The sequence below is a fragment of the Amphiprion ocellaris genome, chromosome 4 (genome assembly GCF_022539595.1).
Source record: "Amphiprion ocellaris isolate individual 3 ecotype Okinawa chromosome 4, ASM2253959v1, whole genome shotgun sequence".
In the NCBI taxonomy this organism is placed as follows: Eukaryota; Metazoa; Chordata; class Actinopteri; family Pomacentridae; genus Amphiprion; species Amphiprion ocellaris.
This window is the reverse complement of record NC_072769.1, coordinates 34,569,065-34,596,381: the sequence shown is the minus strand read 5'-3', so window position 1 is coordinate 34,596,381 and position 27,317 is coordinate 34,569,065. Positions and strand designations below refer to the sequence as shown.

The window sequence follows — 27,317 nt, the reverse complement described above, 5'->3', positions numbered from 1 at the left end:
ACAACTGCTACTCTTTCCCAAAAATCAGTTTGTGTTCATTCTTCACCTATTCCTGATTGCTCCTAATATTATCTGTTCAATCTGTGAAGTAGCTGCAAAAAGGTGTTTCAGATATAGCAGTGGGCATGTTTTATTTCTCACAGTACAATTTTAGCTTGTTATTTGAAAGGACTATAGATCAAAAATGGACACAATAACATATGGCAGACCATAGAGTTCATGAAGAACACAAATGTGTATTCTTTTCAGAAAATCAAAAGCAGCAAAGATTCAAAGATGGCAAAGTTTATGGGAGGTGTTGGTTCATTTACACAAAAACTTGCATCATAAAGACAAGCAGACATCCTGATAAAGGTCTCATTTGTAATTTGTCAGTTCTCTCTTTTAAAAAATTCCATGTAACACCTTGTTAAAATGAGAAAAACATTACAATAAAATGCAGTTTTCAGTAAGCTTTCACACAGCCATGGACAACAGAACATTTTTAAAAATGGTTCTGGATGTTATCTTTTGTTTTATTACTTCATTCCATTTAAAGTTATTAACAATAAGTTTCTCCGTGCCTCCACCTAATGTGTAAATGTGGTACTGCATGAAGCAGGCAGGAATGAATGTGGTAATTTAGGCACAATATATAACCGGTTTCACAATTTATCTATTTTTTTGATAGTAAGTCAAAGTAATTATATTCCCCAAATGTCATAAAAATGAGTGGGAGAGTATTCATTACAAACTCTCATCCCGGTTAGTTTTAGACTAGGCTTGGAAGTCCAGGTTTGGTTTTATTATTTGATCCAGATGTGTTGGGAACCAATCCGTCTACTTGCTGATGACTGCTGTGTCCACATCTTCTGTGTGGGACACCACTTTTCCATCAACGATCTCCTCAACAATCACCTTTGTCCTCTGAGTTATGACTGGTTTACCTGTTGAGGAAATCAGATGTAGAATAAGAATCAGAAAGAATCAGAAACCCAAAGCAAAACTAGTCCTTCATCTTCTGGTACATAGAAAATACAAAACATAAAATACAGGATATCCTAGAAAAAAAACTTCAACGCATATTATGTTTCATTTTAACAGGCACAGAGACAAAAAATACAGCAGTGATATAAACTTACGTTTTTCCTCTTTCACCGTTACAATGGTCCTCCTAAAAGACGGACACAAAATTATTTCTTCTAGTCTTACAAATTAGAGATGCAAATGTTAAGAGTTTGTAGAAGCATCTGCATTCTGCTTCTGACAAGTGCAGTAAACATTTCTAAATTAGTCAGGTTAATCTCCAGAATTATTAATATTGTAGGGTCATAGCCTTAAGATTTATTATACTCAAAGTTGTATTTTATGTAATTTTTTGTAGAGTTTTAATCCTTATTTTGTCAATTATTCAGGTAAATTCACATCATAAATATTACTGCAGGGCATTTACATTTGTTGGGTAGATTTGCAATGCTAGTTTTATTTATTTATTTTTTACTAGAAAGCACAAAGCTAAACAGTTATTGCTTTAAATCTACTCTATAAATAAAAAACATAAACGGTAACTTGGGCTTAACTTGACCTTTGGGCAGTTTCAAGTCTTTATGCTAAGCTAAGCTAATTGGCTGCTGACTGTCGCTTCATATTTACCATACACTACATGCAAGATCTCTTCATCTAACTTTCATCAAGAAAGCTAATAAGCACTATTCCCAAACTATTTCTTGGATACACTTTGTTTATAAAAACTGAATTTAGAGTTTCTGAATTAAGTCTGACTGCATGGTAACAGACTATCAGCTTCAGGTTTCCCTTACTGGACATCCTCTCCATCCAGCAGTCTTCTGTATTCTGCGATCTCCAGCTCCAGCCTGGTCTTGATGTCGAGCAGCAGCTGATACTCGGTGGACTGCCTCTCGATGTCAGCTCTGACCTGGCTCAGCTCACACTCCAGGTTGTCTACCATAGCCTGGAGCTGCTGGAGCTGCAGGCTGTATCGGGTCTCAGTCTCCGTCAGCTGGCCCTCCAAGGCAGATTTCTGCACGACAGAAAAAAAGAAAGTGGTGTTTACAAAGAGCTATTTGCTTGTAATTTGCTCTTTTCACTGAAGTTGCCTGAGGTGTTTAAGTGTTGGAGCAGTTTCAAATGGTGACTGCCGAGTTTAGAAACTGCTTTCTAGTGAATGAATGAATGAATGAATGAAGGCTGTAGCTCCTTTTAGCATGAACAGGTGTGTCTATGTAGAAGTGTAATTACCAGGCTGAGCTGGGACTGAAGCTCAATCTGAAGTCCCTGCAGGGTCCTCTTCAGCTCGTTGATCTCAGTCCTGGAGGTCTGGAGAGTCTCTGTGCTGCTCACCATCTCCTTGCTCAGCTCGTCAAACTGGAACATATCAAAAATGGTCACAAAGCTGTTTATTCCATTGGGTAATCACTTATTAATAAGGACACATCTTTCATTAAATGTAGCCTTCAGCTGATGAAGTTAGATCTTTGGTCTCACCTTGACCTTGTACCATTCCTCCATGTCACGGCGGTTCTTGTCAGCAATGCGCTCATACTGAGTTCTGATCTCCTCCATGGTTCTGCTCAGGTCCTCCTGAGGCGTGGCGTCCACCTCAACGTTCACTGAGCTGGCGGTGACTTGGCCACGCAGGGCTGCGAGTTCCTACAAGGAGGACAACGGGTAAAAGTTCATTACATACATTCTTGAATTACCCTTGGGATTAATAAAATATCTGTCTGTCTGTCTGTCTGTCTGTCTGTCTGTCTGTCTGTCTGTCTGTCTGTCTGTCTGTCTGTCTGTCTGTCTGTCTGTCTGTCTGTCTATCCTTACCCTGGCTCACTTTAATGAACATGTTACTCAAAATTAACCTTTTATTTGATGTACTTATGTATCTTTCCTGCTGGTGGGCAATTATGAAACCTTTGTCTTTTCAAACACTGAGTTATGAGTCTTGCTATCAGATGATATCGTCTGAGTTTCTTGGCAACTCCTGCTTGCAATTACACTTCAAACATCCAAACAAGTTTTCTCTTACTTGTTGTTTGTATAAGTAAATGATGATACGTCTCAGGCGGCATTTAGCAAATAGTTGAGTTAAGTGTGTCATGAGAAACAGCTTTTATGCAGTTTTAATAGTAGGGAGGGGCAGCCTTCCAGGAGATATGAAAGGAATGGATTCATGATTCTTTGTCAGGTGTTGTAGAACATCATGGGATGCTTTTCTAGGCCTCCCACCTCAGCATGGTTCTTCTTCAGGTACATCAGCTCCTCCTTCAGGCCCTCCACCTGCATCTCCAGGTCAGATCGTGCCACGGTCAGGTCATCCAGGACCTTACGCAGCCCAGCGATGTCCGACTCCACTGACATGCGCACCGCCATCTCGTTCTCGAACCTGTCGGGCAAAAGGCCATGTTAATGTTGCTGTTCCTGCTCAATTGGTGTGAAAAGCAGCAACAAAGAAAGCCAAGGTGACACTCCATCAAAAACCAGTCGAGCCAGTTTAACTACTCTGTTGACTGTTACAGCCCCGTGTCAGTATGTCCACGTAGCCTGAAACCACTTACACTAATGTATGAAGTAATTTAACAGCAATGCAAATAATTACAGCTCTCAGTTTCCAGGCTGTAAAACAGAACAGAGCAGACAGAGGGTAATAAATTCTAACTCACTTGACTCTGAAGTCCTCTGCTGCCAGTCTGGCATTGTCAATCTGCAGCATCAGCCTGGCGTTGTCCTGTGTGGCGACGCCGATCTAGAAAGAACAACAGAGAACCATTGTGAGTAATTTCTTAGCCACTTAATACCACTACAAAGGTGTGCTGGTGATTAATTATCCTGAATATGGGCCGGCAGGGTTTAGTCAATCAGTAGAATAGCTTTGTTTACACCTCAACTGCATTCTAGTGTAATATCAGATGTCATATTTGTCTAAGTGTCACACCTGGCATTTTGTTGGTTTTTTTTTCCAAAAGGCAGCTGACTCACACAGATGTCAAACATTGTTTTCCTGTCATTTCATGATGATTTTTCATGGGTGATTCACATCCTGAGGGCATACAATGGAGCAACTGAGACTGTGTCAGCATGACGTTTGAATTTAATTCATTATGCTTTACTGGCATAAGTATCAAGTTTTAATACTTCCAAAGCATCAAGGATGGTATATTTACAAAAGAAAATGAAAAATAAGTATGTGGTGTGTTTTCAGTGTACTTAATCTTCATTTTACCAGGAAAATCCTCAGTAAGATTAAGAATCTCAATGAGCCTTTGAAATGCGGAGGCAGGCTGCTGCATAATTTTAAGAGGTTTTATGAGTATAAAAATCAAAATAAATGTGACGAGAGTGTTGGAAGTATCATTAAATCGCAAAAGTATCCTGGAAAATAAATAATATGAAATGAAATGTTTCATATAACAAGCTGAAGCTCTGTTCTTTCAACTTCTTAGTGTATAAAGAAGATGTTTACAATAAAGGCTGGAGGTAAAATGAGTGGTTGTGGAGCTAAAATAAAGTTTTGTCATTTTACTTTACCAAAGTAGAAATTATGTGCCTAAATGGTGCAGTTGATGGATAAAGAGTGCATTAACGTATTTTTAAATCACAAAAATATGTGTAATATATGCTGGGAAATAAGAATATGGTAAAGGTTAATATAATGACTAGTGTGGAAAAGAAAATGCTCTTCTACATTAGTCTTTATTTAAGGTTAATTATAAACAACATGTTTAGAATAAGGGGTTGGAGATTAAATGGATAGTTTGAAGATGGAATACAATTTTGACATTATTTTTTCTTCATAAAAATAGAACTTTTGTGCGTAAAAGTGGTGTGGTTGATGTCTAAAGTTCACCTTGTTGCGCAGGTCCTCGATGATCACCAGGTACTTGCTGTAGTCCCTCACGGCGGGGGTCTGCTTCTCGTACCACTCCCGGATCTGCAGCTCCAGCTTGGCGTTGGCGGACTCCAGGGTGCGCACCTTCTCCAGGTAGGCGGCCAGGCGGTCGTTCAGGTTCTGCATGGTCACCTTCTCGTTGCCGGACACGGAGAAGCTGGTGTCGGTACCACAGAACGCACCGTCCAGGTCGAAGCCGGAGCCGATGCCGTTGGAGGCGTACGACACCTTGACGTTTCTGCTTCCCGCCCCGCCATAGACGCTGCTGGCGCCGCGCCGGTAGCTGGAACCTACGGGGACCGAGGACAGGGAGAAGGCGGAGGACCGGATGATTTGCCTGGAGGAGGACATGGTGGTTTCTGTTGTGCTGTCAGGTGCGGAGACGCTGGTGCGGATGGAGCCCGGAGGATGCGTTCTTATACCCTCCTTCCTGCTGGAGGCGGAACAGCCCGAGGTAGGTGGAAGGAGGGATGCTGCGGCGTCAGGTGTGACCATAGGGCGTGGAGGGATTCAGGCTCCTGACGTCTAACGGCTGCCAAAGCACATGTCAGTGGAAGGGGGCGAGGCAGGAATCTTTCAGGTCTTTAATTAAGCATGCCTGATACTATTAATCTAAGAAAGTGATAGTGGTGAATCTTCCCTTTGTGCAGCCACATTCAGTATAAACAGGTCCAAACTTAAAGGCTCGGCCAATTCACTATAGCTGCAATATGGAATTAACAGTTATTATATACCACATAATGACTGACAAAATATTAAAGTTAGTAATGTTTGCCTCAGAATTATTTTTCTTATTCCTTTTCCTTTTATTAAGCTACCTCTGCTTAAATGTATTATTTAATTTATCATACTATACAAACTAATTTCTACACTGAAAAAATACAACAGTTTTCAGCTTTTTAAAAATGTTTTACAGTTGTTATTTTTTATTTTTACTTTTTTACATGTTTTCTCTTTTATTAAATTACATGTGGTAGCAAATAAAATCAACAAAAATATATTTATGTACATGCCAATCTTAAAAAAAACGGCCCCAAACTGTACATAATCTGCACATTAAAAATCAGATGAAATGTTGCTGTCATACAAATATTTAATAGTATTTTCATGTTTTTAAAAAATTATTTGTATTTTTACAGTTTTTAAGTGTGACAGTATTCCAGTTTTTTTTTGGGGGGGGGGTTGTTTTTTTGTTTTTTGTTTTTTTTTTGCATATTTTTTTGGTACCCTTGCTGCCAGATATGCACCATCTGCATTGCATCTTTTATTTATTTATTTATTTATTTTAAACATTTTTTATGTGCTGGTAACATTTCCTAATGGACAATGTATTGTTCACAGTATTTAAAATAATTAATGATAACATTTTAATTTATGATCATTATCAAATCTATGACTTAATATAATTATATATTTGTTCAGCAATAGTCACTTCTTTATACAGCACATTTAAAGCAACAAAGTGTTTCCCACTGTTAATTATTATGTGAGTATTTCAACTATTAAAAATTAAAACTCAAACAAAAATTAAATGAACTTAGCTTTACTTGACTACAATAATTATTTGGGCCCTTATAAGGACATAACAGTATAATTAATAATTATACTAAACATTTTATTAATTAAACCTGAAAAATTTAGAACCCAAGTAATTACCCCACAACAGCAGACATATTTTATTCTTTTTATTTATGTTTATTGTAGTTTTTCTCCTTCTATATGTCTTTGTTATTGTTTTAAATAAAAAATTAAAAATATAATGCAAAAATAATACCCCTAATGTAAGCAAGTATAAACAAAACTCCATCTCCAACTCTCTGACTCCAAAAGTTTCCACAGAGTCTGCTTCTCTGATGTCTGCACAAAATTTAGTGCCGTATGATCAATATTTGTTGAGATATTTCAGTCAGTCGTGCTGTGATGACCAGCATCTCCTCCCTGCAGCTACAGCGTTAGCATGTGTAAAAAATGTCAGGCTGTTATGTGTAAACTGGTCAAAGGGCATTTACACAGTACAATAGATGTAAGCCTCTAGCCATCTATACTGCTTCACTGAAATTCATGCTTTAATTCTTTGTTCAAATATGATGTAAAAATTCCCAGACACTTGCAACAACGACAATATTAGCCCTGTGGTAACTGCAGACCTGCTATGGAGCTCTATTGTTTCTCAAATTGCCTTCATTAAAATGACATGATCTTTTCACTGTAGGCACAGATCTCATAGACCACACAGGTAATTACGCAGAAAAACTTATTTGTTACAGTGCTTTTGTGCCTCTGGCTGCTGCTGTTGCCAAAGATATTGTAGTTGAGCACTGAAGTATGACGTGAAAAGTTAGATCAGCAACTTGCTTTTTTCTGTTGTCAGTGCCGTTTGTCTGTCAGCGGGATTATGCAAAAACTACAAAGCTGAATTCCAAGTAACTTATTAGAGAGGTGGAGCACATCAAAAGGAAGAACCCGGGAAATTTTGGCGCAGATCCAAAACACTTTTTTAAAATTGCATGGTAGAGCATTGACTTTGTGAATGTCTGTTCTGTTGTATTTTTTATTTGCGCTCACATGACAAAACTACAGTTTAGTTTCAAGCCAAAATGTACATTGTGATTGCAGTCATGACTAGTTTAATGCTTCTTACAAAACAGATTCATGTGCAACTCTAATCCAGTATAATTTAATGCAAAGTCATGCTTTGATTATAACCATCAACATGCTTTAATTCACATGACCTATACATGCACTGAAAGCAAGATTCTGTTACCCTTTAGTGGCAGATGCACGTGTGACAGTGTTTTGACGTTAGCATAAGAGACTTTAGGAATCTGTGGTGCAAAACTGTTTAGTGCGGATAAACATTGATCTTGGCAGCCACAGTGGTTTTGTAATCCGAAAATATGAAGACGTATTATTGTATTTATCAAACAAACTGCCAACCAGCTTCGTTTTAGACTGAACAGTCTCCATTTCCCATGAAACATGTTCATGCTCATAACTCTAGGAATTTACCAGAGAACATCACTGTATGTTTATGTGTAATTATCTTGTGAAGTGGTTCAATTAGACGTCTATTAGTGTTACACTGTACTTATGGATGGAGGAGCAGGTCCTGCCCCTTTAATCAAGGGTTTTTATTGTGCGTCTTTTTTGTTACCTTTCACTTTGACTACGGTAAGTAAAAAGTAAGGAAAACAATGTTGACTTTTAAGAACCAAGTGGCATTTAAATACCCCTGAAGGCAAAAAACTAATCCGAAAATTATATAATCCAATAAGCTTTAGTCAAATACCAAAATTTTTGGAGGCACATGCCGACAAAGGTGCGCACACTGGAGTTAGAGTGACAGAAGAAGTTTTGCTTCAAGATAAAATGAGAAGGAAGATTAGCTTGAGGACTATATAAGATTTTAAACTATGACTAGACTCCTGTTAATATTCACTGGAAAACATTCAGCTGGAAATGCGCCGCATGTGACCGGTTGCGGTGCGTTTCCCGCTGCGATCCGGTGTGTTTACCTGGAAAGGGCTGCAGCTCATTTGCATAAAGTAGACTGACTTCTACTTTATGCAAATTGGATGCGGGGTGCGGAGATTCCACGCATTATGAAACTGTCCTCAAACTTCTAACTAGGCGTCGGTGACCTAAAACGAGAACAGATTCAGCTGCTGCACAGATTATTTCTAGCCTCAAATGCTTTCAGAAATACTTTTCGCTGACGGGTTTTTTGAAATAAAAGGGAAAGTTTGCGGCCGAGCCGCTGTGTTTATCCGACTCATCTGCAGGACTGTCCAGCTGAAAGCTCGGTGACGTCACCACGTAGCGGCCTGCTGTTGCTCAGTGCTGTCATGTGACCATGTTGTGGTCCACTAGTGACCGCCCGCCGTCCGTGTGATTTTCAGATGCGGTGCGTTGCCGTGCGGGAAAATAGCATCTAGTGGACACGAGCCTTTAGATCTGCACCGCTCGCCGCCATGTTGTTTGTGTATCAAGCGCGGGGGGGAGGGAGGCGCACTCTGAACTACGGGAGCCCAGAGTGTCTTCGTCTTTGAGACTTCCACATAAAGCTGTGACTGTTGAAGAGCAGGCAACAGTAGTAGTTTTATGTATAGCTTCCTAAATCTCAATCGGTGAAACTCAGTCGTAGTTGTCTTGGTGGCCTCACTCACTAGTCTAGTTCTTGTACGGTCACTCAGTTTTTGAGGATGAGAATTTGCACATGTGCCTTCCATTTATTCATGATGGATTTAACTGTACTCCAAGAGATATTCAGTGACTTGGACACTTTCTTGTATCCACCCCTTACTTATGCTTTTCATTAACCTTTTCACTTAGTTGCTTGGATTGTTCTTTTGTCTTCAGGGTGTAGTTATATCCAAGAGTACTGATTCACCAGTGACTGGGCCTTCAGGTGCAGGTGTCTAAGTCACTCTAATGGGGGTAAATACTAATGCAATCACTTAAAAGATTTCTTTTCTTTTTAATTAAGATTATTTTGTAGAAGTCTGTTTTTGCATTGAAAATAAATGAGTCTTTTTTTGTTAGATTCTTGTTTTTTTTAAAAAAACTATTAAAACTGACCATGATTCAATGTTGAGAAGCAATAAAATGTGAAGATTTCTAAAGGAGGTGAATACTTTTTATAGGTACTATACACCCCTTCCAGCAGCCCCTCTGGCAACCCCACTACCTGCTTTGCTCACAGCTCTGACTTGTTGGGGTTGTTTGAACTTACCTGCCAAACCTTCTTCTTCAATGTAACCCTGAATGACAGCTATGTGTGGCACTCCTAGTGTAATTGTTTTCTTCAGAGCAGGTACAGTGAAACCCTGAGGTGCTTTGGAAAATGTTGAACACTTTATGACTCAGATAATCGTTTTTCAAACCCTGTCACTTATTTCTTTTGAAATATGATACAATGGTTTGTTAATTTTTCCCTCAGGTTTGTTAAATTTTGTTCTCAGCCTTTGCTCCTCTGTTGAATCTTCTTGCTCATTATTATGCTAGAATCAGACTTGGATGGCACAGAGCAGCATCACAATGGGCATTAATGACACATTGCTAGCTAATGATTTCCAACCTGCTTTCCCAGCTGGTCTGGAGGAGCCACCCTGCCTGGTTCATGCATGTGTCACAGGAGACTGGAGCCATTTCCTTCAATTACCTATTGTCTTACTATTGTATGTCACATTCGTGTGGGAGATCACAACCTGCAAAATGTACGGAATGATGTGTGTCAGGTAGTTTACCACATAACTGTTTGTTCCCACTGGTACGACGAACATGAAGGTGTGGAGGGTTTGGTTGTCAGGAGGTGGACAATGTGCTCATTCTGGTTCTGATGCTGTCTGAGCTGAGATTAGATTTGTTCTACTAATTCCTGAGGCATGTGAAGTATCTGTAAGGCTCAGATGTAAGTAAGATAAAGGTTAAAATGCAAAAACCTGAAAGTTGCACTACATGTACATGCTAATAATATGCCCAGCAGTGGATTAATGTGATGCTGTAGTTGGTATTTGTGGCAGCAGGCTAGTGTGCTTGGGGCTGATCTAAATAAACTGAGGTGTATTTTTGTGGTAAAGAAAGAACGCATCAGTCAGAAACACACTGATGCATTTTGACACTTTTTGAACAACCATAGGGATGTTTGTGATGATTGGTTAATCAATTAACTGGCATTAATAATTGTCAACCAATTAGAAATGTGCATTTCCACAAAAGGCAGAAAACAATAATAGGATAGTGATGATGATAATGAAGAAAGACTGGAACATTTCGGAAGAAGCTTTGAGTGCCAAATCAGCGTTAATATGTCCTGCTATAATTATACATAAGCTATCTTTTATGTAAGTACATTTTATTTTGAAAAGCCAGCTGTTTCGCCAACCCCATTCAGTTCCTTTTAACATCTTTGGGCTTATTTAAACTTATTTAAAGTTAGGCACAGTGGACTTTTGTCCTGTATGGATTTTGCTGTTTTAGTCACGATTCGGACTGCAGTGGCATAAAAACATAATTGTACGTTATTTTGTGTCTCATCTGTGTTGTTTTGTGTCTGTTTTGTGTCATTTTACGCCTTGTTTGTGTTGTTTTGTGTATCATTTTTAGTGTTTCATTTTTGTCGTTTTATATTTTATTTTTGTTGTTTTGTGCCTCATTTATGTTGTTTTGTGTTTGTTTTGTGTCATTTTATATCTGGTTTGTGTTGTTTTGTGTTTTGTTTTGTGTTTAGTGTCTTCTTTTTGTCGTTTTGTGTCTCGTCTGTGTTATTTTGTATCTATTGTTTCGTGTGTTTGTTGTTTCCTATCTGTTTCTTGTCGTTCTGTGTCCGTTTTTTGCTGTGTCTTGTTTGTATAATTTTGAGACTCATTTTTGTCATTTTGCGTCTAGTTGGTGTCGTTTCTGGTTTTTTTTGTCATTTTGTACTATTTTGTGTCTCGTTTTATGTTGTTTGATGTCTCATATTTGTCATTTTGTGTCTCATTTGTGTTGTTTTGCATCCCTTTTCTGTTGTTTTATGTCTGCTTTTTGTTGTTTTATGTCTTGTTTGTGTTATTTTGTGTTGCTTTTTTCTTGTTTGTCTAACCCTGTCTCCTTTGTTTTGTTTTGTGCTGCTTTCTGTCTTGTTTTGTATTTTCTGTTTCATTGCTATTGTTTCATGTCTGTTTTTTGTCGTTTTGTGTCTGTTTTTTGTTGTTTTATGTCACGTTTGTGTTGTGTTTTTGTCTCGTTTTGTGTGGTTTGATGTTTCATTCTTGTCATTTTGTGCCTCGTTTGTGTTGTTTTGTGTCTCATTTGTATTGTTTTGTGTCTAATTTTTCCTTTGTGACTTGTATATGTTGTTTCATGTCTCTTTTGAAAAATTTGTTTCCTTTCTTTTGTTTTGTGCTTAATTTGTGTCATTTTGCTCCTATTATTTCTTTTAATCTCTAATTTCTGGCTGTGTGTGTTTAGTTGCTGTCATTTTGTGTGATATATTTCAATTGACGCTATCAGTTTTCTCAGCAGCCTGCTGTTAATGGTCATCCTTTTCTTGACTGTGTAAAAGATTTTACAGTTTTTAGCTGTATGCATTCAAAGATTACATCAGTAAACCAGGGATCAGAGGTCTCTTTGTGATGGACATGCTTCAAGGAAAATAACAAACATGACAAAGCCACATTTTAGTGGGTGAATTCTTGTTTCTGTGCTCAGGGTGTCAATATGCTCTGTCTGCCTCATCTGCCTATAATAAAACGAATCCGTTCGTCCCAAAACTAGTATTTTGATCAAAACATCAGAGCTTTCTGGCAGAAAACATTGAAATAACATAAATTTTTGAATTGTCATCCTGAGCTGCAGCTATCTTAGGCACCATCTTGAATATTTAAAACTGCTCAAGAGTGACAGTTACCATTTTATACACCCTAATGATGAATAATCAACAATGAAAAATTCCACGTCTATCATTTTGGGGTTAAATTTGAAAATTTGGTGGACAGATTTTGCAGACTTTTACTGCTTTTGGTTTAAACAGCTTAAAAAGATAGAAAAATAAGAAAGTAATTTGAAGGTGAGATAATCACGCCTACTTTGTCATTAGTCACCTACGAGTCCTGACAAGATGCATCTGGTGAAACATCTGTCTCACGCATCCTGTCAATGGTTACCTGGAAATTCAAGTGAACACCAGAATTACCACACCAAACCTCAGCTCCTTTTACTCCAATGAAAAACCACTGCTACTTATTTAAAGAGGATGAATTACTGGGAAGGTTAAGCTAATAATGTAACGATACAGGAAATATGTTTTAGAAAGAAGCTGCAGTAATGAGGCTTTAAAACGACTTCCTTTCATTGCGAATCACCAGTGATGAATCTTGTTTCCCGTCTTTTTGTCTGCTGGTGTCACTAACATGAAAACAGGTGTTAGTTGAGAGTTTGCCTGCAGGTCAGGTAGCCAACTGTTTACTTTTAAAGCACTGTAGGCCTGTTGTTTATCTGTCTGGTCTGCATTACACTAATCTGGGAACAAATTTCTGACTAATCGAACTCTGTAGACCTGTTTGACATGTCTTTGTGAAAGTGAGCCTCCGGTTCTCAGTCTGCAGTTCATCCAAAAGGCGTCTGACTTATGTTCTTCCACACCAAACTGAGAAAACCATTTCTTTTGCTTTGTGCAAACGGACATGTTGAAACAGGACAGAGCTGAACTGTTGCTGCAGACCTGGCAGCACTTTTGTCTCCCAAATATCATTGTGAGCTTAGCATCCTGATTTCTCCTAATTGGAACAAAGGCGCCTAAAAACACACACCTATTACATGACACATGATTAATACTGCGATTATATGAATAGATTTGTTGAGTGAAACTTGTTGACTGAAGTACAAAGCCTTATTCTAGTTTTACTCATTAAAGTTATCAAAATAGATTAATAAAAATGTTCTGCTATTCAGCCCAACAGATCAGACATGCAGGATATTTAAACAGCATTTGGGCTTCTTGGGCGTGTAACAAGTTATGAAAAGATGACATATAATCACATTTAAAGGTCATATGTCAGATACATTATAGCTGTTTTAACATCCAGCAACATTAGCACTTGTTTGGAGTTATGTGTTGTCGTCACCAAATAAATGAAAGTCTAATATTCAGTCACTTTTCAATGTAATTTTTAGCTGCAAAAAGCTCCATTATGTTCACCAACTTAACAACTTTTAGTTTACAAACAAATCTGCTATTGCAGCTTTTAAGGGAAACTTTAATTTGTCTGTCTTGTAGTGAAGTTTATTCCAGTACTTTGATCCTCTCTGTAAATTAAAACCTCAGTTTCACAAGCCTGCAGCTAGCATTAAATGCTCAGTATTGCTTCCACTCTTTTCTCAATTTGTACTTTTTTCCCTTCCTGTCCTTCAATCTTTGTCGCTCCCACCTGAAATGTTAGCAGAGGAGGTGAGGAAGTGACACAAAGAGAGAGGAGTCAACAGGTATTCAACAAAGTGAGATTTTGTCACTTTAGACAAATTGGGTCTGTTGTTTTCCAACACAATAGCAAATGAAGAACTGCCTCTAGAATGCTATAATGAAAGTTATTGACCAGCCTGCACAAAGCTCTGACCTGAATCCCATATAAACTCTGTGTGGTGAACTCCTCCAGACCAGCAAATCTGGAGGAGCTTGAGGAAGAATGGGCTCAAGATACACCAGACCACTGCAAGCTGCTATATCCAGCAAATAGGCTGCTCCCACTATAGTTTGGTTGGAGTAGGTGGAGGTTATGCCCATTGACTGGATATAAAACATGGACATAGCGACCTTGATGACCTTCCCATTTTGTCCCACACATAGTTTCATTGAATTCTCAGTCAGATCGACCCCTTATTCGCCGTGTCTGATTTTAAAATATAACAACGACCAGATTCCAAACTAGCTGCTTCAAAGCAGTGGACCACATTACATCACACTGGCTGCATCCCTGTTTTATAACTGTTTTTCAACTCAATGTCATGAGGCAAAACTGCAGTTGTTAATACAGCTAAGCAATATAAAAGAAAAGACATACTGTGATTATGTTGACAGCTATTGCGAGGGATGAGTGGAAATAGTCATTATTGTATTCCTTTTCCATTGAAAAGCAATAGAAAAAAGTAGATGTGATCTTAGCTTCTGTCTGCACCAAACAATCACGTTTCCCTACATCTGGAGACCATGATTTGGAGGCCGAAGCATCTCCCTAGTGTTTGATTTAAGATGGTATTTTGATTCAGGTGCTCCTTTGATCTGGATGTTGCACTTATCTATGTTGCAATTCTGATAATTTTTTGATTAAATGTTTAGCCCTAGTTAGTAAATGGGACAGGGGTCCTACTGTGGGTTTATCAAGGATGTAACAACCAAAATATGTGGCTGAAGAACAGCCTGATGCATTATTATTATAGGTCAAAAAACAGATAATAATGAGCTAAAAGATGGTAAAACTGCTGAAGAGAACACAAGAGTTGCTTGATTTTCAATCATTCTGTCCCTGCATATGACCTTTAAAGCATAACCATTTGACCTGTTGTTGATAGAAAGTTTTTGTTAGTGCAGCTAATGGTTATAACGGTTCAGCACAAAATGAAGCTTGGATGAGAGCTTGACAGGTTTAAAAAGTCCTGAGGGTTGCAGGTTATGGGTAGGTAATGTTATTGTTCTGCTGCAGGTAAAAGCACATGAGACATGAGCTGAATGTAACCCCTACAGCAGAGTCTGCTAAAGAGTTTATGTGAAGATAATCCCTCCTGCGGTTTTGGATTTAGGCCATAACAGCTTCCAATTCAGGACTCAAGGAGCTTGTGTAATAATATCATGTATGTACAAAAGGCCTGCTGGCATGGAATCTGTTTTATAAGTGCTAGTACACATGAAAGCTATTGTGTGTTTTTATAACAGGTGTTTCTTTTTTTGTTGTTTGCTTTAATAAAAGGCTCCTTATACAGAAAATGAGGCATCACATGAGAGACGATCAAAGGGCTGCTTGGCGCCCACCCTGCAGGCAGAGGAATGTAAAGGTCGGTACAAGGTGTCGAACACATAACCGGACTTGCTTTGTTTTCCTCTCCAGGGCAGCGTCCACCTCCGAAGCCTCCACCTCTCCTCCTGAACAAGTCGGCACCTGCTCTGTTACGTGCGACAGAAGCCATTTCTTGGATCTGCGAGGGAGTGACGTGACATCCAGGAACCGGCTGGGTGGCATTCCTTGTTTACAGTGACAGCAGACATCATTGGTCCCAGACGTTCACATCAGAGCAGCCTGCAACGCCCTGAGACTGGCTGAGTCCAAAACACCGCTGTCATCGCTGCCTTCTTGCCAAGAAGAGGCCACCTTAGCCGACAGGCGTGGAAGTGATGACAGTAAGTGTCCTGTCCGGAACTTTATGGTTTGTCTGCATGCTTTGTTTTAGTAACTATTAAAATTTAAACTCTTTGTCTAAATCGATCCATCTCCCTCCTTTCTGACACGACCATCACAAACTAAACACAACCACATGAGAAAGTGAGTTGGCGGCTCCTCTTCCGTCAATTCTCTGCAGGAAGAATCAAAGTCTAGACAGAGAATATGTTTGTACAACACATGTAACAGAAAGAAGTGCAGCTGCCTGTATTAATAATCCCCACATCCTGCCTGTTGTTTACCCAGCGTAGAAGTCATCCAACAAGCAAATCCGCACATACATTACTTGCGAATTCACAAAAGAGGCTCTTTGAAGGCAAAGCAGACACACAGAAACACACTGGATTGAAAAAGAAAAATTAAACTCTGTGTCAAAATAGACTCAGATTTACCTTCATTGAATGTATTTGAAGCACAATCATACTGTAAAGTATATAATTTTAGTAATGTAGGCAAACTTTAAAGGACTACCTCCTGTTTACCCAACAAAGAAGTCATCTGATGAGCAAATCTACAGATACATTGTTTGCAGACTTCTTTTTAAAGACAAAGTAGGCACACAGACACACTTTGGAGTAGAAAAAAATAAAATCCTGTACATATATCTTGATTTAACAGAAAAACGATTTTCTTTAAATGCATTTTCTGTAAGCCAACCCTACTTTAAATTGCATAGTTTTTATAACGCTAGCAAACATCGAGAGGTTTGCCTCCTGTTTACCCAGCGAAGAAGTCATCTGATGAGCAAATCGGCGCATACATTATGCACAAATTCATTCAAGCAGCTCTTTGAGGACAGAGTAGACATACGGAAATACATTGGATTACCAAAATGTGAAACCCTGTGAAGTTCTTTAATTTACAAGATTTTTTAAAAATGCATTTTTCCTGTATAATTTTTGTAATATAAGCGAACTTGAAAGCGACACTATGTAACTGAAAGAAGAAGTAACGCATTTGTCATCTGTTCTTCGAATCTCAAATTTTGAAAGCAATATAACGTTATATTACTCTGTTTTATACACATTTATTTTAGGTGCTGAATCAGTTTACAGTAGTATTTAGTGGCTAATGTTGGCAAAACAAGGAAAATCTGACAAGACACACAAACATATATGCTTTGGGCAACATATTCCACTGTAACTGTACATAATGGAATGCTGTCCTAGTCAATCCCAGCTTGTGTCGGAGGTCATTAAGAGTCACAGAAGTCTCTGTCATAGTGTCCATGGTGCTAACTAAACCCCCACAATGCTCTCTCCTTTCCAACATGAACTGCCTGTAGCCTGAGTAACCACCTCCTTTGGTTGCTTCTGTGTTAAACACTAATCTGGCGGAAAAACCAGGTACTACAGCTAATTTACAAGAAATTTTCTGACATGCATGTAGAGATTTCAGATTGTTGCCGTGTTTTGGAGCTTGTGGAGCCAAGACACTCCCTACCCTCTGCACACTGCATTTCTACTGGAGCTTTACAACAAGGTTCCCGACCACCTACAGAACATTTAGCAACAGCTTGGATGCAGAAATACTGGAGCAAATCAACTTTAATGTGCTTGAAGTGTGTGTTATGTAGAAAAATGGTCAGCCCGCATGACATTTTATCATTAATCCTGTGATTCCCACTTCCATCCACCCAGTCCTCACTGTTCATGAAGTTACATACTGTCTGGTTTCAGTAGTGACAGAAAGCATCAATAACTGAAATTCTGTTGTTTTTCTCTGCATTATTCAGTTGACAGTTCATACCAGGTTACTGTCCTGTGTTTTTAGGATTTGTCTTTCTGGTAGTGTCACACTCCCTTGTTTAGATTTGGATCATTCAGTGCAATTTTTGTACCACACCCTGAGCTTAACCAAGTATCTTATCATAACATCTTAAATATTTTAATTACATTGCCCATATCTGATGATGCAATGGGGTCTGTCTGTTGACTGTTGAAGATACACTGTAAAAGACAAATTTTAGCTGGTTTAAATACAGTACCAATAGTGTCATTTTAAAGTCAAACATTGGTAAAGAATAAATTACCATTAATAAAAATAGAGATTTTTGATGTGGACAATATGAACAGTTTTGGCCTGCTTTTTAAGACTAACATGCAAATGAAAGCTATTTTCCCATTATTTTACAGTATTATATGTAATTTATACATAAAATAATCGTTTAAAACATATCATTTTTCAGTCCTTAATATACATTATTTTTCTATCAAATAACAGCAAATATCTGCAAAATAATTCAATTTTTGCTGCTTTAAATACAGTAAAAATAATGTCATTTTACAGGCAAACATTGTTAAAGAGCCAATTACCATTTTTGATTAACCGTTTTAGGCCTGCTTTTTTACAGTTTACATATAAGTCAATGTATTTTTTCTGTGACTTTACAAGGTATTATATGTAATTTATACATAGCATAACAGTTAAAAAATATCAAATGGTTTTCAGTCCTTATATGTACTTTTTCTTTCAAATAATAGTAAATATCTGCAAAGTCATTTTTTTCTGATTTAAATACAGTAAAAATAGTGTAATTTTACAGTCAAAGGTTGTTAAAAAAACATGAATAGCTGTTTATATACAGTAAACAGTAAATGAATATAGTTTTTTTTTTTCTGATATTATCTGCAATTTAAGAAAACGTCAGTGTGCTTCTCCTGAAACATTAGACTGTTTTTATTCTGGCATATCTCCTGCCATGATGTGAAATATTGAAACTGCTTTGTAATATTTTGAAAATGAAACCTTTGGTCCAGATATTCAGACACAAACACTGCAATGCGAAGTTGAGCAAGAGGTAACTCTGCACAAAGTGAACATTACTTTGCTGCCCAGTGATGCAGATTTCACATTAATTACAGCATATGTAACCTCTTATTTAAAGCCTCACGCCGGTGCTCACATGCACTCACACTGTCACTGTGTCTCCCTGAACATTCCCTGCACAGCTTGTGTTGCTGCCTGTTTGAAAGCAGCTCAGTAATCCTGGATCAGAGAGTACAAAGGGCCCCAGAGTGCTGGTGATGTAAGCACTGTGTCCACCGCTTTCCCCACCGCTCTGCCCTCTCCCACATGCTGGGGGTGGGTGGGTGAGGCGGAGGAACATCCCCTGACCCTGGAGATCACACAGCGACACGCTAACGCTAACCTCTGCTCTATCTCAGGCTGCTGATGAAGCTGGGAGTCGGTGTGGAGGTATGTGGCTGAGCTGTGGGCGGCGGTGGATCGGCTCGGTGTGACTTACTACGTTTGCTGTGCCTTGCTTCTGTTAGGCCACGTTGCCTCAGGTGAGTATCTCTGGGTAAACATTTACCTTGTAAACGCCTTGGGCAGCCTGTGATCCCAGATGGGTGGCAGAGTGTTGGCAGTGAAAGTTGTAACCTCGTACTGGAAAGCAGCTCCGTCTGTCTTATCTGAATATGCTGCTTCATTTTACTATATGAAAATTTCATGGGCTGCTCGGCGTTTTGTGTGTGCAAACATTTCAGGTCCCCATGGATTTGCTGCAGGACTCCAGTCAAACAATGTGGAGTCTGAACGCCCGCCTGAAGGGCTTCTTGGAGCAGGTGAACCGGCTTCAGGAGGCCAACCGGCAGCTGGAGGCTCAGATCGCCGAATGGGGCATCAGGAGCAGCTCGCATGCGCAGGACTGGACTCAGCAGGAGCAGACTGTCAGGGAACTCCGGGACCAGGTCAGAGTTTAATTTGAAATCACCTGAACTATCAAACTGCACAGCTGTTTTTCAGTATCATTTCCACTAGGCTGAAATTATGCTCCATTACATCAGCAGTGTTGGCTGCCAGAGAACAGGAGCAGGCGTGTATAATCAAACAGCAATGGCTGCAGTAAAAACACAGCCCCATTGTCCGCTGCGTTGTTGATGACAGCTGCATGTGAACAACATCAAATACATGTTTAATTAGAGGCCAAGCCAGGCGGCTTAGTAGCAGCAGTGCAACCCTGGTTTTTAGACCTATTACATGCCGGTTTCATTGACTAAAATCACCACATAACATCAACCTGTTTTTAATTCATGACATTCTAAGAGAAGATATTTCTGAGGTTTCTCTTCTTCTTCATGGTTGTTCTGTTTCCATAGAGGTGAAGGACTTTATATTGCAGTGACAAATAAGTCTACAGTAAGTAAAGATGTGACAGGAGCTTCTTAGGGTTAAAGTCATGATACACCAACTCCATTGCAAGAACTGACAACATGTGGTGGCAAAATGTGGCTTCGAAGCTGTAGAAGCTGTGAATTGCTGTTACTAACTGATAATAAAATTTCTAAATCTAATTTACAAAGTGTTTCACAAGGCAACAAAAGATAGATCAGTCAGATAGAAGCACAATTTGCTGCATAAAAACCAACACAGAGTTGGAAAGCGTAGAAATATGATTAAGGAAATAACAGATGCTTCAAAGGAATTTAAAACTGGAGCAAAACCAGGAAAGGTTCCCCAGAAGGTACTGCAAAGAAGTCAGGGACTCAACCAAAGTGATTTCTTCCTCCCAAAGCCTCGAGGTCCGACAGTGAACATTCTGTCACCTTTAGTTTTCAGCCGAGCCAATGGAAAATACCAAATTTGTCTGCCTGAGGATCTCAAAGTGCGTATTGGTGCTTAAGGTTAGAGATATACTGTAGTGGGACCCTGAAAGTAATCAGTAAAATCTTAAAATCTATCCTCAAACTCATTGGCCATGTAAAGAAACTTAACCAAGAGCGATGTGATTGGACCTCTGAGTTCTGTGCAGTCTCGAGTCGATCAGAGAAATTTTGGTTCAGGCATGTTAAAGGGTTGTTGCATGTAAAATTATCTCTGTCTTTAATCGTCTTAACCTCAAAACCTGCTGGTAGGTCTGAAGTGCACATCTTTTTAAAGATTGCCAAAATGAAACCATTTATCAAAGTCAGAAACTGTAAAAACAGAAAAATTTGTCAAATTTGCACCTTTTTGACAGTCCTTGAACATATCGTGTCATGTTTTTCCATCAAAATTGACCAAAACAAGCTTAAAATTGTGATATTTTATCAGAATCACATTATACTACACCTCATTCAGCTTTTGCACCAGAATCTATTTAAAACAATCAAAAAAAATGCACTTCTTGGTGCAACCATAAAGTCATGAGTGACTCAGCTGCTACCAACACTCATGACAAAAATTCAGAGAGTTTTTGACTGAACTGCAGGCTGTGTTTACAAAAAGCAGAGCGGAGACGACAAGAGAGACTGAGGAAAATAAAACATACTTCATCAATAACATAAATCTAGCATGGCTCAAAAATGGTACACAGAGCATCAAATTGTTGGAAGATACATTCAACATGGTGAAACATCTTTCTGCAGCTGATGTGCAGAGTAGAGTTTATAGAGACTGTAAAAATGAAAATGTTTCTAAATGTTCTTTTGTCCAAAATGACCCAAAACCTGTTTAAAATGACACAAACCTATCCAGAACAATCATGAGAGGTGAAGATACATTGAGCATCGTGAAATATCTTTCTCGAATTGATGTGCATAGTGTGAAAAACAACTAGTTTGCAGAGATTGTAAAAGTGTAAGTAGTAAAATATCGATAGCATGTGGAGCCCCTATTTTCTCGCAGTGCAAATAATCATAGAAATTCAACTTCCTTTTTAATTTTTTATGATATATTTATCACTGTGTCATACTGCACAGAAGACATTTCTGAATTATATGCTACTGCCAGTTGTGGTTGTTCTGTTTCCATAGTGGTGCAGGACTTTATATTGCAGTGAAAAATGAGCCCACAGTGAGGAGGAATGTGACCGCAGCAAAAACTATTTAAACTACTTAGGGTTAAAGTCACCACATAACAACTCCATCACAACAAGTGACAATGTTTGGTGGCTGAATGTGGGTTCGAGGCTATAACAGATTTCAGAACAGATTGAGCACTGAAACTCATTTGTCATAATGCTGAAGTAAGTTCAGTGAAATCTTTCACATTCACGAGAAACGAAAATGTAAGTAGTCAGATTACATACGTTGTGAGGTACCTACAGATCAAAGGAGCTTGTTGCGGAGGATTATATGTGTCATTATGCCTGGACGGGAGCCAGAGAAACCAATGGTGGCTGTCACACACTGAAAGAATGCGGAAAGCTTTTTACCTCTACAGGACTTTTCCGCCCAGCGAAGCATTAACCTGATCTCACATGACTCGATGTTTCAGCTGCGGATTTAGAGTCACTTTCATTCTGAAACGCCTGAGTAGGAGTCGCTGACAGATGTCTCAATTACTTTCTCGCAAATGTTCCCATGACTACAACGGCCGAAAGAGCAGTTCCTTTGTCTGCTAATCCACTCAAGGCTTTTATATAGGATTACTTTATCTCCTTAAGTAGTGTTTGGTATCATCTTTTTATTTACAGCAATGACTTAATGTTGACTAATTAGCTTGTAAGACGTATGTTGAGGATCTTTTCTTGACTCACAAACCTCACCGGGGCTCAGAAACATTTAACATCCACATACTGAGTGTATGATAATGTTTAGTATATAAACCTTATGGAATATTCCATGTTATCTTTGGCTTTCCTTTAACAAGGGAGTGGCTCATTTTAAGAGTGTTCAAGTCATGAGGAAACAAAGGGAAATAAGGGTGTGTTAACATTTTTTATGTGCGTGATAAAAGACAAGGAAACACCTTTTTCTGCTTGGATTTCTCAACTGGACCTGAAGAATGTTTGGTTTTGCAACATCAACACAGCCTTTTTTGAATCCCAAGCAGCAGGACTTAACATGAAGATGGAGAGAATTATCAAAATCTAATTACATACAGCAAGTTTTAAAAGAACCATAATTAACCAAAGTGAGGTACATGTAAAAAGACAGGCAACAGCACAAATATGTGCAAAAAAGCATCTTAAAAAAAACAGCATAAAAACCTATAGTCAATTTGTAAAACTAAATAAAACGGGATACAGCTTCTAAGAGCCATGAATTATAATTTAGCGGTGCTTGTTGCACAAATTTGTGTAGTTTTTGTTGGATTTATGACTAGTATGTAAACAGCACATACAAACTTTAGCATTTAATGGGATTTTGAGTGCTGAGCAGATAAACACTATAAGAGCTGTACAGTTTTAAAGTGTTTTAGTTGGATCTCCATTACTTTGTGCCACAGTTATTACTGTTAATTCTGAGGATCTCAAAGTACATCACAAAATCATATATGTAACTCAAATAAAAGACCCAACAGCCACGTGTAAAACCAATATAAACAGTGTTATTAAAGACACAATAGACCAAGAATAGCAGCAATCCAAATCCTTTGTATATCTGGCAGCAAGAGTGTCATAAAAAATACTCTAAAAAATGGTAGAAAATTGTAACATGCATTGTGACAACAGTGAAAATAAGAGCAAGTATCTGTAAAATATTGACCCTTTTTTAAATCCAATGTCATTTTGTGGTCAAACATTGTAAAAGAACAAATGACTACTTGTAAAAATACAGATTTTTGATCTGAATATTATGTACACTTTTGGCCTGTTTTTTTTTTTAAAGTCAACACGTAAATTCATAAATTTTCCAAAGATTTCAGTGGTTGTTATCTGTATGTGAACAAAACAGGGACATTTTGTTAAATATCAGTTTAAATCCTTAAACTACCTAAGTTCTCAATAACAGCAAATATCTGTAAAATAATATTTATTTGGTGATTTAAAATCAGTAAAACAGTGTGAATTTATGATCGTAATTTTTAATGTTGATGTTATTTACTGTTATTTTCTGTTTATTTTTACTGTCAATTTATTGTACATTAATACTTTACTATTATCTGTAATTTATTTCACTCTGTTTACTTATTTAACCATTCATTCTTTTTTTTTTCCATTAATGTATCTGTTAGCCTGCAGGTGATATTGGAGGATTAGTGTAATTACATAAGGAAAAAGCACACCCAGAGAGATATCTGTTTAAGCTGAACAGCAGTAACAATAGATCTGTGATGTTACAGGAAACAGTGCACTGTGTTTCTCCAGCCGACAAAGAGGGGACTGGAAATGAAAAATATGCCCTTTTCAAAACTTTGAAACTTCAGAACTCTCTTCTACTTGGATTAATCTCTCTACCAGTATGTTTACTCCGTCAAGGAGGCGGAGACTTGGCAGAGTTATGTGACGATTGGTGTAGGTCTGTCTGTCTGTCTGTCTGTTTGTAACATTACTCAAAAAATGACTAACGAATTTGGATGAAATTTGAAAATTTGACAAAAATCGCTATTCTATTCACTTGGAACCAAGTATTTCATATTAGAAGCCTTTGTATTTGTTTTGTTTTGTATTGTTGTGACATGCAGCTACATATGGTTCAGAAAATATCACTAGGTGACTTCTGCTTTATCAATTTTTGCTAATGTGAGCACAAAGGTGGGACTTTTCATGTCAGCTTCGATATTTTTTTAATTGCAACTCACCCATAATTATTGATTATTTGATCTGCTTGTCCAGTATTACAGATTCTGCATCAGCAACATGATAGGAAATCACATTGAAAATTGTAGGCTTTTATCTTTAATAGTTCCTGAGATATTGTCATTGAAACAGCCTCAAATTTCAGTGTGTGAAAAATCATGCTGAAAGTAAACTGAAAAACTGCTGAAACTTTTGAAAGAATTGATATATTTATATTAAATCTCACAGATACTGTTTCAAATCCCTGCACTTTATGGTTAACAACAAAGTTTCAAGTCAATCAGAGATGGTTAAGCAGAAGGCACCTGATGATTTGCGATAGAATAACCCAGTTAACCCAGTTGTATGTTGTTTTTACCATCTAATGGTGTGTTATTGTACTTTCCTTTTGTTTTTGTCAGGTTGGTAAACTCCTGATGGAGAACGCCCAGCTGGCTCTACAGTCTGACAGCATGAAGTCCAGAGCTGCTGCCATCCAGGCCAGGTCAGCTCCTCCTCCGTCAATACAGCCTATGGCTAAGTATAATAGCCATGAGATCTCATCCCATAAACCTGTTACACTCTTTTATCCACTTTATGTCCACAATGATCAGGTATAATGGTGAAAATGTCTGTTTTTCTGGATGTAAGTGGTGATATTTAACACGTCAGGATCAAATGTGAAATTATCATCAGCCAATGAAAATGTCTTAATTTTTAAGTGTAGCGTGAAAGATTTCCTGTTTTCATCCTGCTGCACAGCTTTCCCATTTCTCTGTTATCTAACTCGGGCCAGTTCTCGCTCCTGTGAGCCAACCTGCATACAAATCCAGGCCGGGCTTTGTGCAGCGTCGGCACTTTCACTTATGTATTGATGCAGAGTGACACTGAGCACCACTGTCAGCCATTAACCCCTGAAGGACGGCGGAAACACATTGCAGCCTCCAACACACACACACACACACCTGTTCTGTTTATAGCTGCACCTGATGTGTCTCCTGACCGACACTCTGTTTACAACCCACTCAGGATGCATTCGCGTTCACTTTTATGGGCTTTTATGATTTCTGCAACACGCTGCCTCACAATAAAGCTGGAAAAGGAGCTGAAACCACAGTTTTCAACCCCTCATTAGATACTAACTGGCTACTGTAGGAATCTCTGTTCACATTATCTGGTTTTACTCGGTATTTTGTAACAGTGGGGAACATGTCAGTTTCTCCAAGCAGTTTCTGGGCGTTTATTGCTTGTGTCAGATTTTTCCCCACTGTGGGCTCATTTTTCACTGATATATAAAGTCCTTAACTTCTATGGAAACAGAACAACCATGTCTGAAACTCAACTCAGAAATATATTTTGTGCAGTTTAAGTAAATTATAACCTCGTGAGTCATGAAGAAATATCAAAAATTGAAATTCTTTGATTAGTTGTTTTTACAAAAATACAAAAAAAAAAAAAGACTCAACATGCACAACATTTTTCCAAGTGCCTACAGGGGTTTCCAGTAGTGGAAAAATAAATGGTGACTCTACGTACTATAGATATTTCACTACATACATTTTTAATTTTTTAAAAAGTGAATTTTTGTCACGTGACTGTTGGTCACAGATGACTCACTGTTAGCTTCCTGGTTGTGCCAAAGAAGCACAGATTTTTTTTGTTTTTACAGAATCTGGTAATTTTGCATACTTTATTTTGGGTGATTTTTTAAAATGAGACGTGTAGGATAAAAATAGTTTTGTCGAAATTTCAGGATTTTAAGATTTTAGATTTACATTTTTTTATGTCATGATTATAATAATGAAGTAATTAATTATATGGAACAAATCTGGAATCAGTATGCCAACATATCTTTGCAGGGATGTAACTTCTTACATTTTAGATTTGTTTTGAATTATATTTTTTGGAAACACAGCCTGCAGTTCAGCTGAAAAGTCCCTGAGTTTTTTTCACATGACTGTTGGTCACAGCTGAGTCACTAAAACCTTTTTTGTTGCACCAAGAAACACCAATTTTTTTACAGTGTGTGGTTACAGCATTTAGTTTATTTTTGGTAAATTCGTATATGAAACATGTACAATAAAGAATTTTTGGTGAATTATCATGGTGTTTGCTGACCAAATGTCACATCATGGATGAGTAGCTGTAAAGATTCACAAATTCTTTCTGTTTTTACAGTTCCTTGCTCTGATAAATGGTGTAATTTTAATGATTTAAAAAAATAAATTACATGCCTTTCAAACCCACCAGTGGATTTTGGTGGCGTTTGAGGGTTCTCAATTTTCAAATGCAACCTACACCAATGATCTTAACCAGGATGCCTTACCTCCCTTTGTTTGTATGAGAGCTGCCTGTGATTGATGCATTTCATTGGTTAAATAATAACAGCGATCTCTACATGGACGTCTTTTGGCTTCACGTCGTAGGTGCGAGACTGAGGAGAAGACCACCCGGCGTCTGGAGCAACAAGTGGCTCTGCTCAGAGAGTCAAAGAGGAAGGCAGATCGCAGCACTGCAATGCTGCAGGCCGACTTTCATCGCTCTATGACTGAGCTGCAGCAGATGAACCAGGAGTTTGAGGTCAACAAATGTGCCACAAAACACCTCTTACTGCACTTCCTCTTATAATTCATTTGTCTGCCTCTCTTACTATGTTTCCCCTTTTCTATCTGCCTTTATATTTTTATGTGCCACATTAGTCCCTTCTAGAAACCATCGTTCGGTCGAAGGGTTCTGTACTTTTGTGGCCTGAAATTAAAATAGCGAAGTGTTAAGCTTCTTCTGAACACAAAACAATTACCTGCATGATTGGAGAATGGAGCTGACACTTGATCTTAAAGTTGGCTAGAAGTTCAAATTGTTAGATTCACTTCTTATTGGCTCAGGAAGCAGTTAGTGTTGGTCTCTGCCTTAATGAATTTTGACAAACAGGCCTAACTCTATAACTCTCCCTCACTAATTTCCGTGTTGATGAAAAATTAATTAAAAGTCAGACTAGTCTAAAATAAAGAAAACACTCAGAAAACATTGCAAAACTTCACAGTAAGGTTAAAATTTGTCCAAAAAAGTGTCCATAATAGAAGCATCTATTTAAAAG

At 38.2% G+C, this 27,317-nt stretch overlaps 2 protein-coding genes across 2 annotated transcripts in view; one reads left to right on the top strand and one right to left on the bottom strand.

Moving 5' to 3' along the window:
• Positions 1 to 216: 216 nt before the first annotated feature.
• LOC111569987 (keratin, type I cytoskeletal 19-like) lies at positions 217 to 5,392 on the bottom strand. Its single transcript, XM_023272501.3, has 8 exons — positions 4,841 to 5,392; positions 3,657 to 3,739; positions 3,223 to 3,379; positions 2,485 to 2,649; positions 2,239 to 2,364; positions 1,800 to 2,020; positions 1,122 to 1,153; positions 217 to 926 (listed from the first exon to the last, which is right to left on the bottom strand). The coding sequence occupies exons 1-8, from the start codon at positions 5,375 to 5,377 to the stop codon at positions 820 to 822; spliced, it is 1,428 nt and encodes a 475-aa protein (XP_023128269.2). The 5' UTR covers positions 5,378 to 5,392; the 3' UTR covers positions 217 to 819.
• The window catches only part of krt222 (keratin 222), a 42,373-nt gene continuing 20,247 nt past the window's right edge, over positions 5,192 to 27,317 (top strand). Inside the window, exons 1-6 of the mRNA XM_023272499.3 lie at positions 5,192 to 5,336; positions 15,463 to 15,752; positions 18,960 to 19,082; positions 19,284 to 19,487; positions 24,643 to 24,725; positions 26,647 to 26,800. Of these exons, the coding sequence (XP_023128267.2) occupies positions 19,290 to 19,487; positions 24,643 to 24,725; positions 26,647 to 26,800 (435 nt within the window). The 5' untranslated portion in view covers positions 5,192 to 5,336; positions 15,463 to 15,752; positions 18,960 to 19,082; positions 19,284 to 19,289. The remainder of the gene's footprint in view (positions 5,337 to 15,462; positions 15,753 to 18,959; positions 19,083 to 19,283; positions 19,488 to 24,642; positions 24,726 to 26,646; positions 26,801 to 27,317) is intronic.

Excerpts from the sequence above, each read along its gene's own strand:
- LOC111569987 (XM_023272501.3), bottom strand. The coding sequence starts at position 5,377 with ATGGTCACACCTGACGCCGCAGCATCCCTCCTTCCACCTACCTCGGGC. Across the intron at positions 2,650-3,222 it reads TGAAGAAGAACCATGCTGAG|GAACTCGCAGCCCTGCGTGG; the intron begins GTGGGAGGCCTA and ends TCCTCCTTGTAG. Across the intron at positions 927-1,121 it reads AACGGTGAAAGAGGAAAAAC|GTAAACCAGTCATAACTCAG; the intron begins GTAAGTTTATAT and ends TTTCCTCAACAG.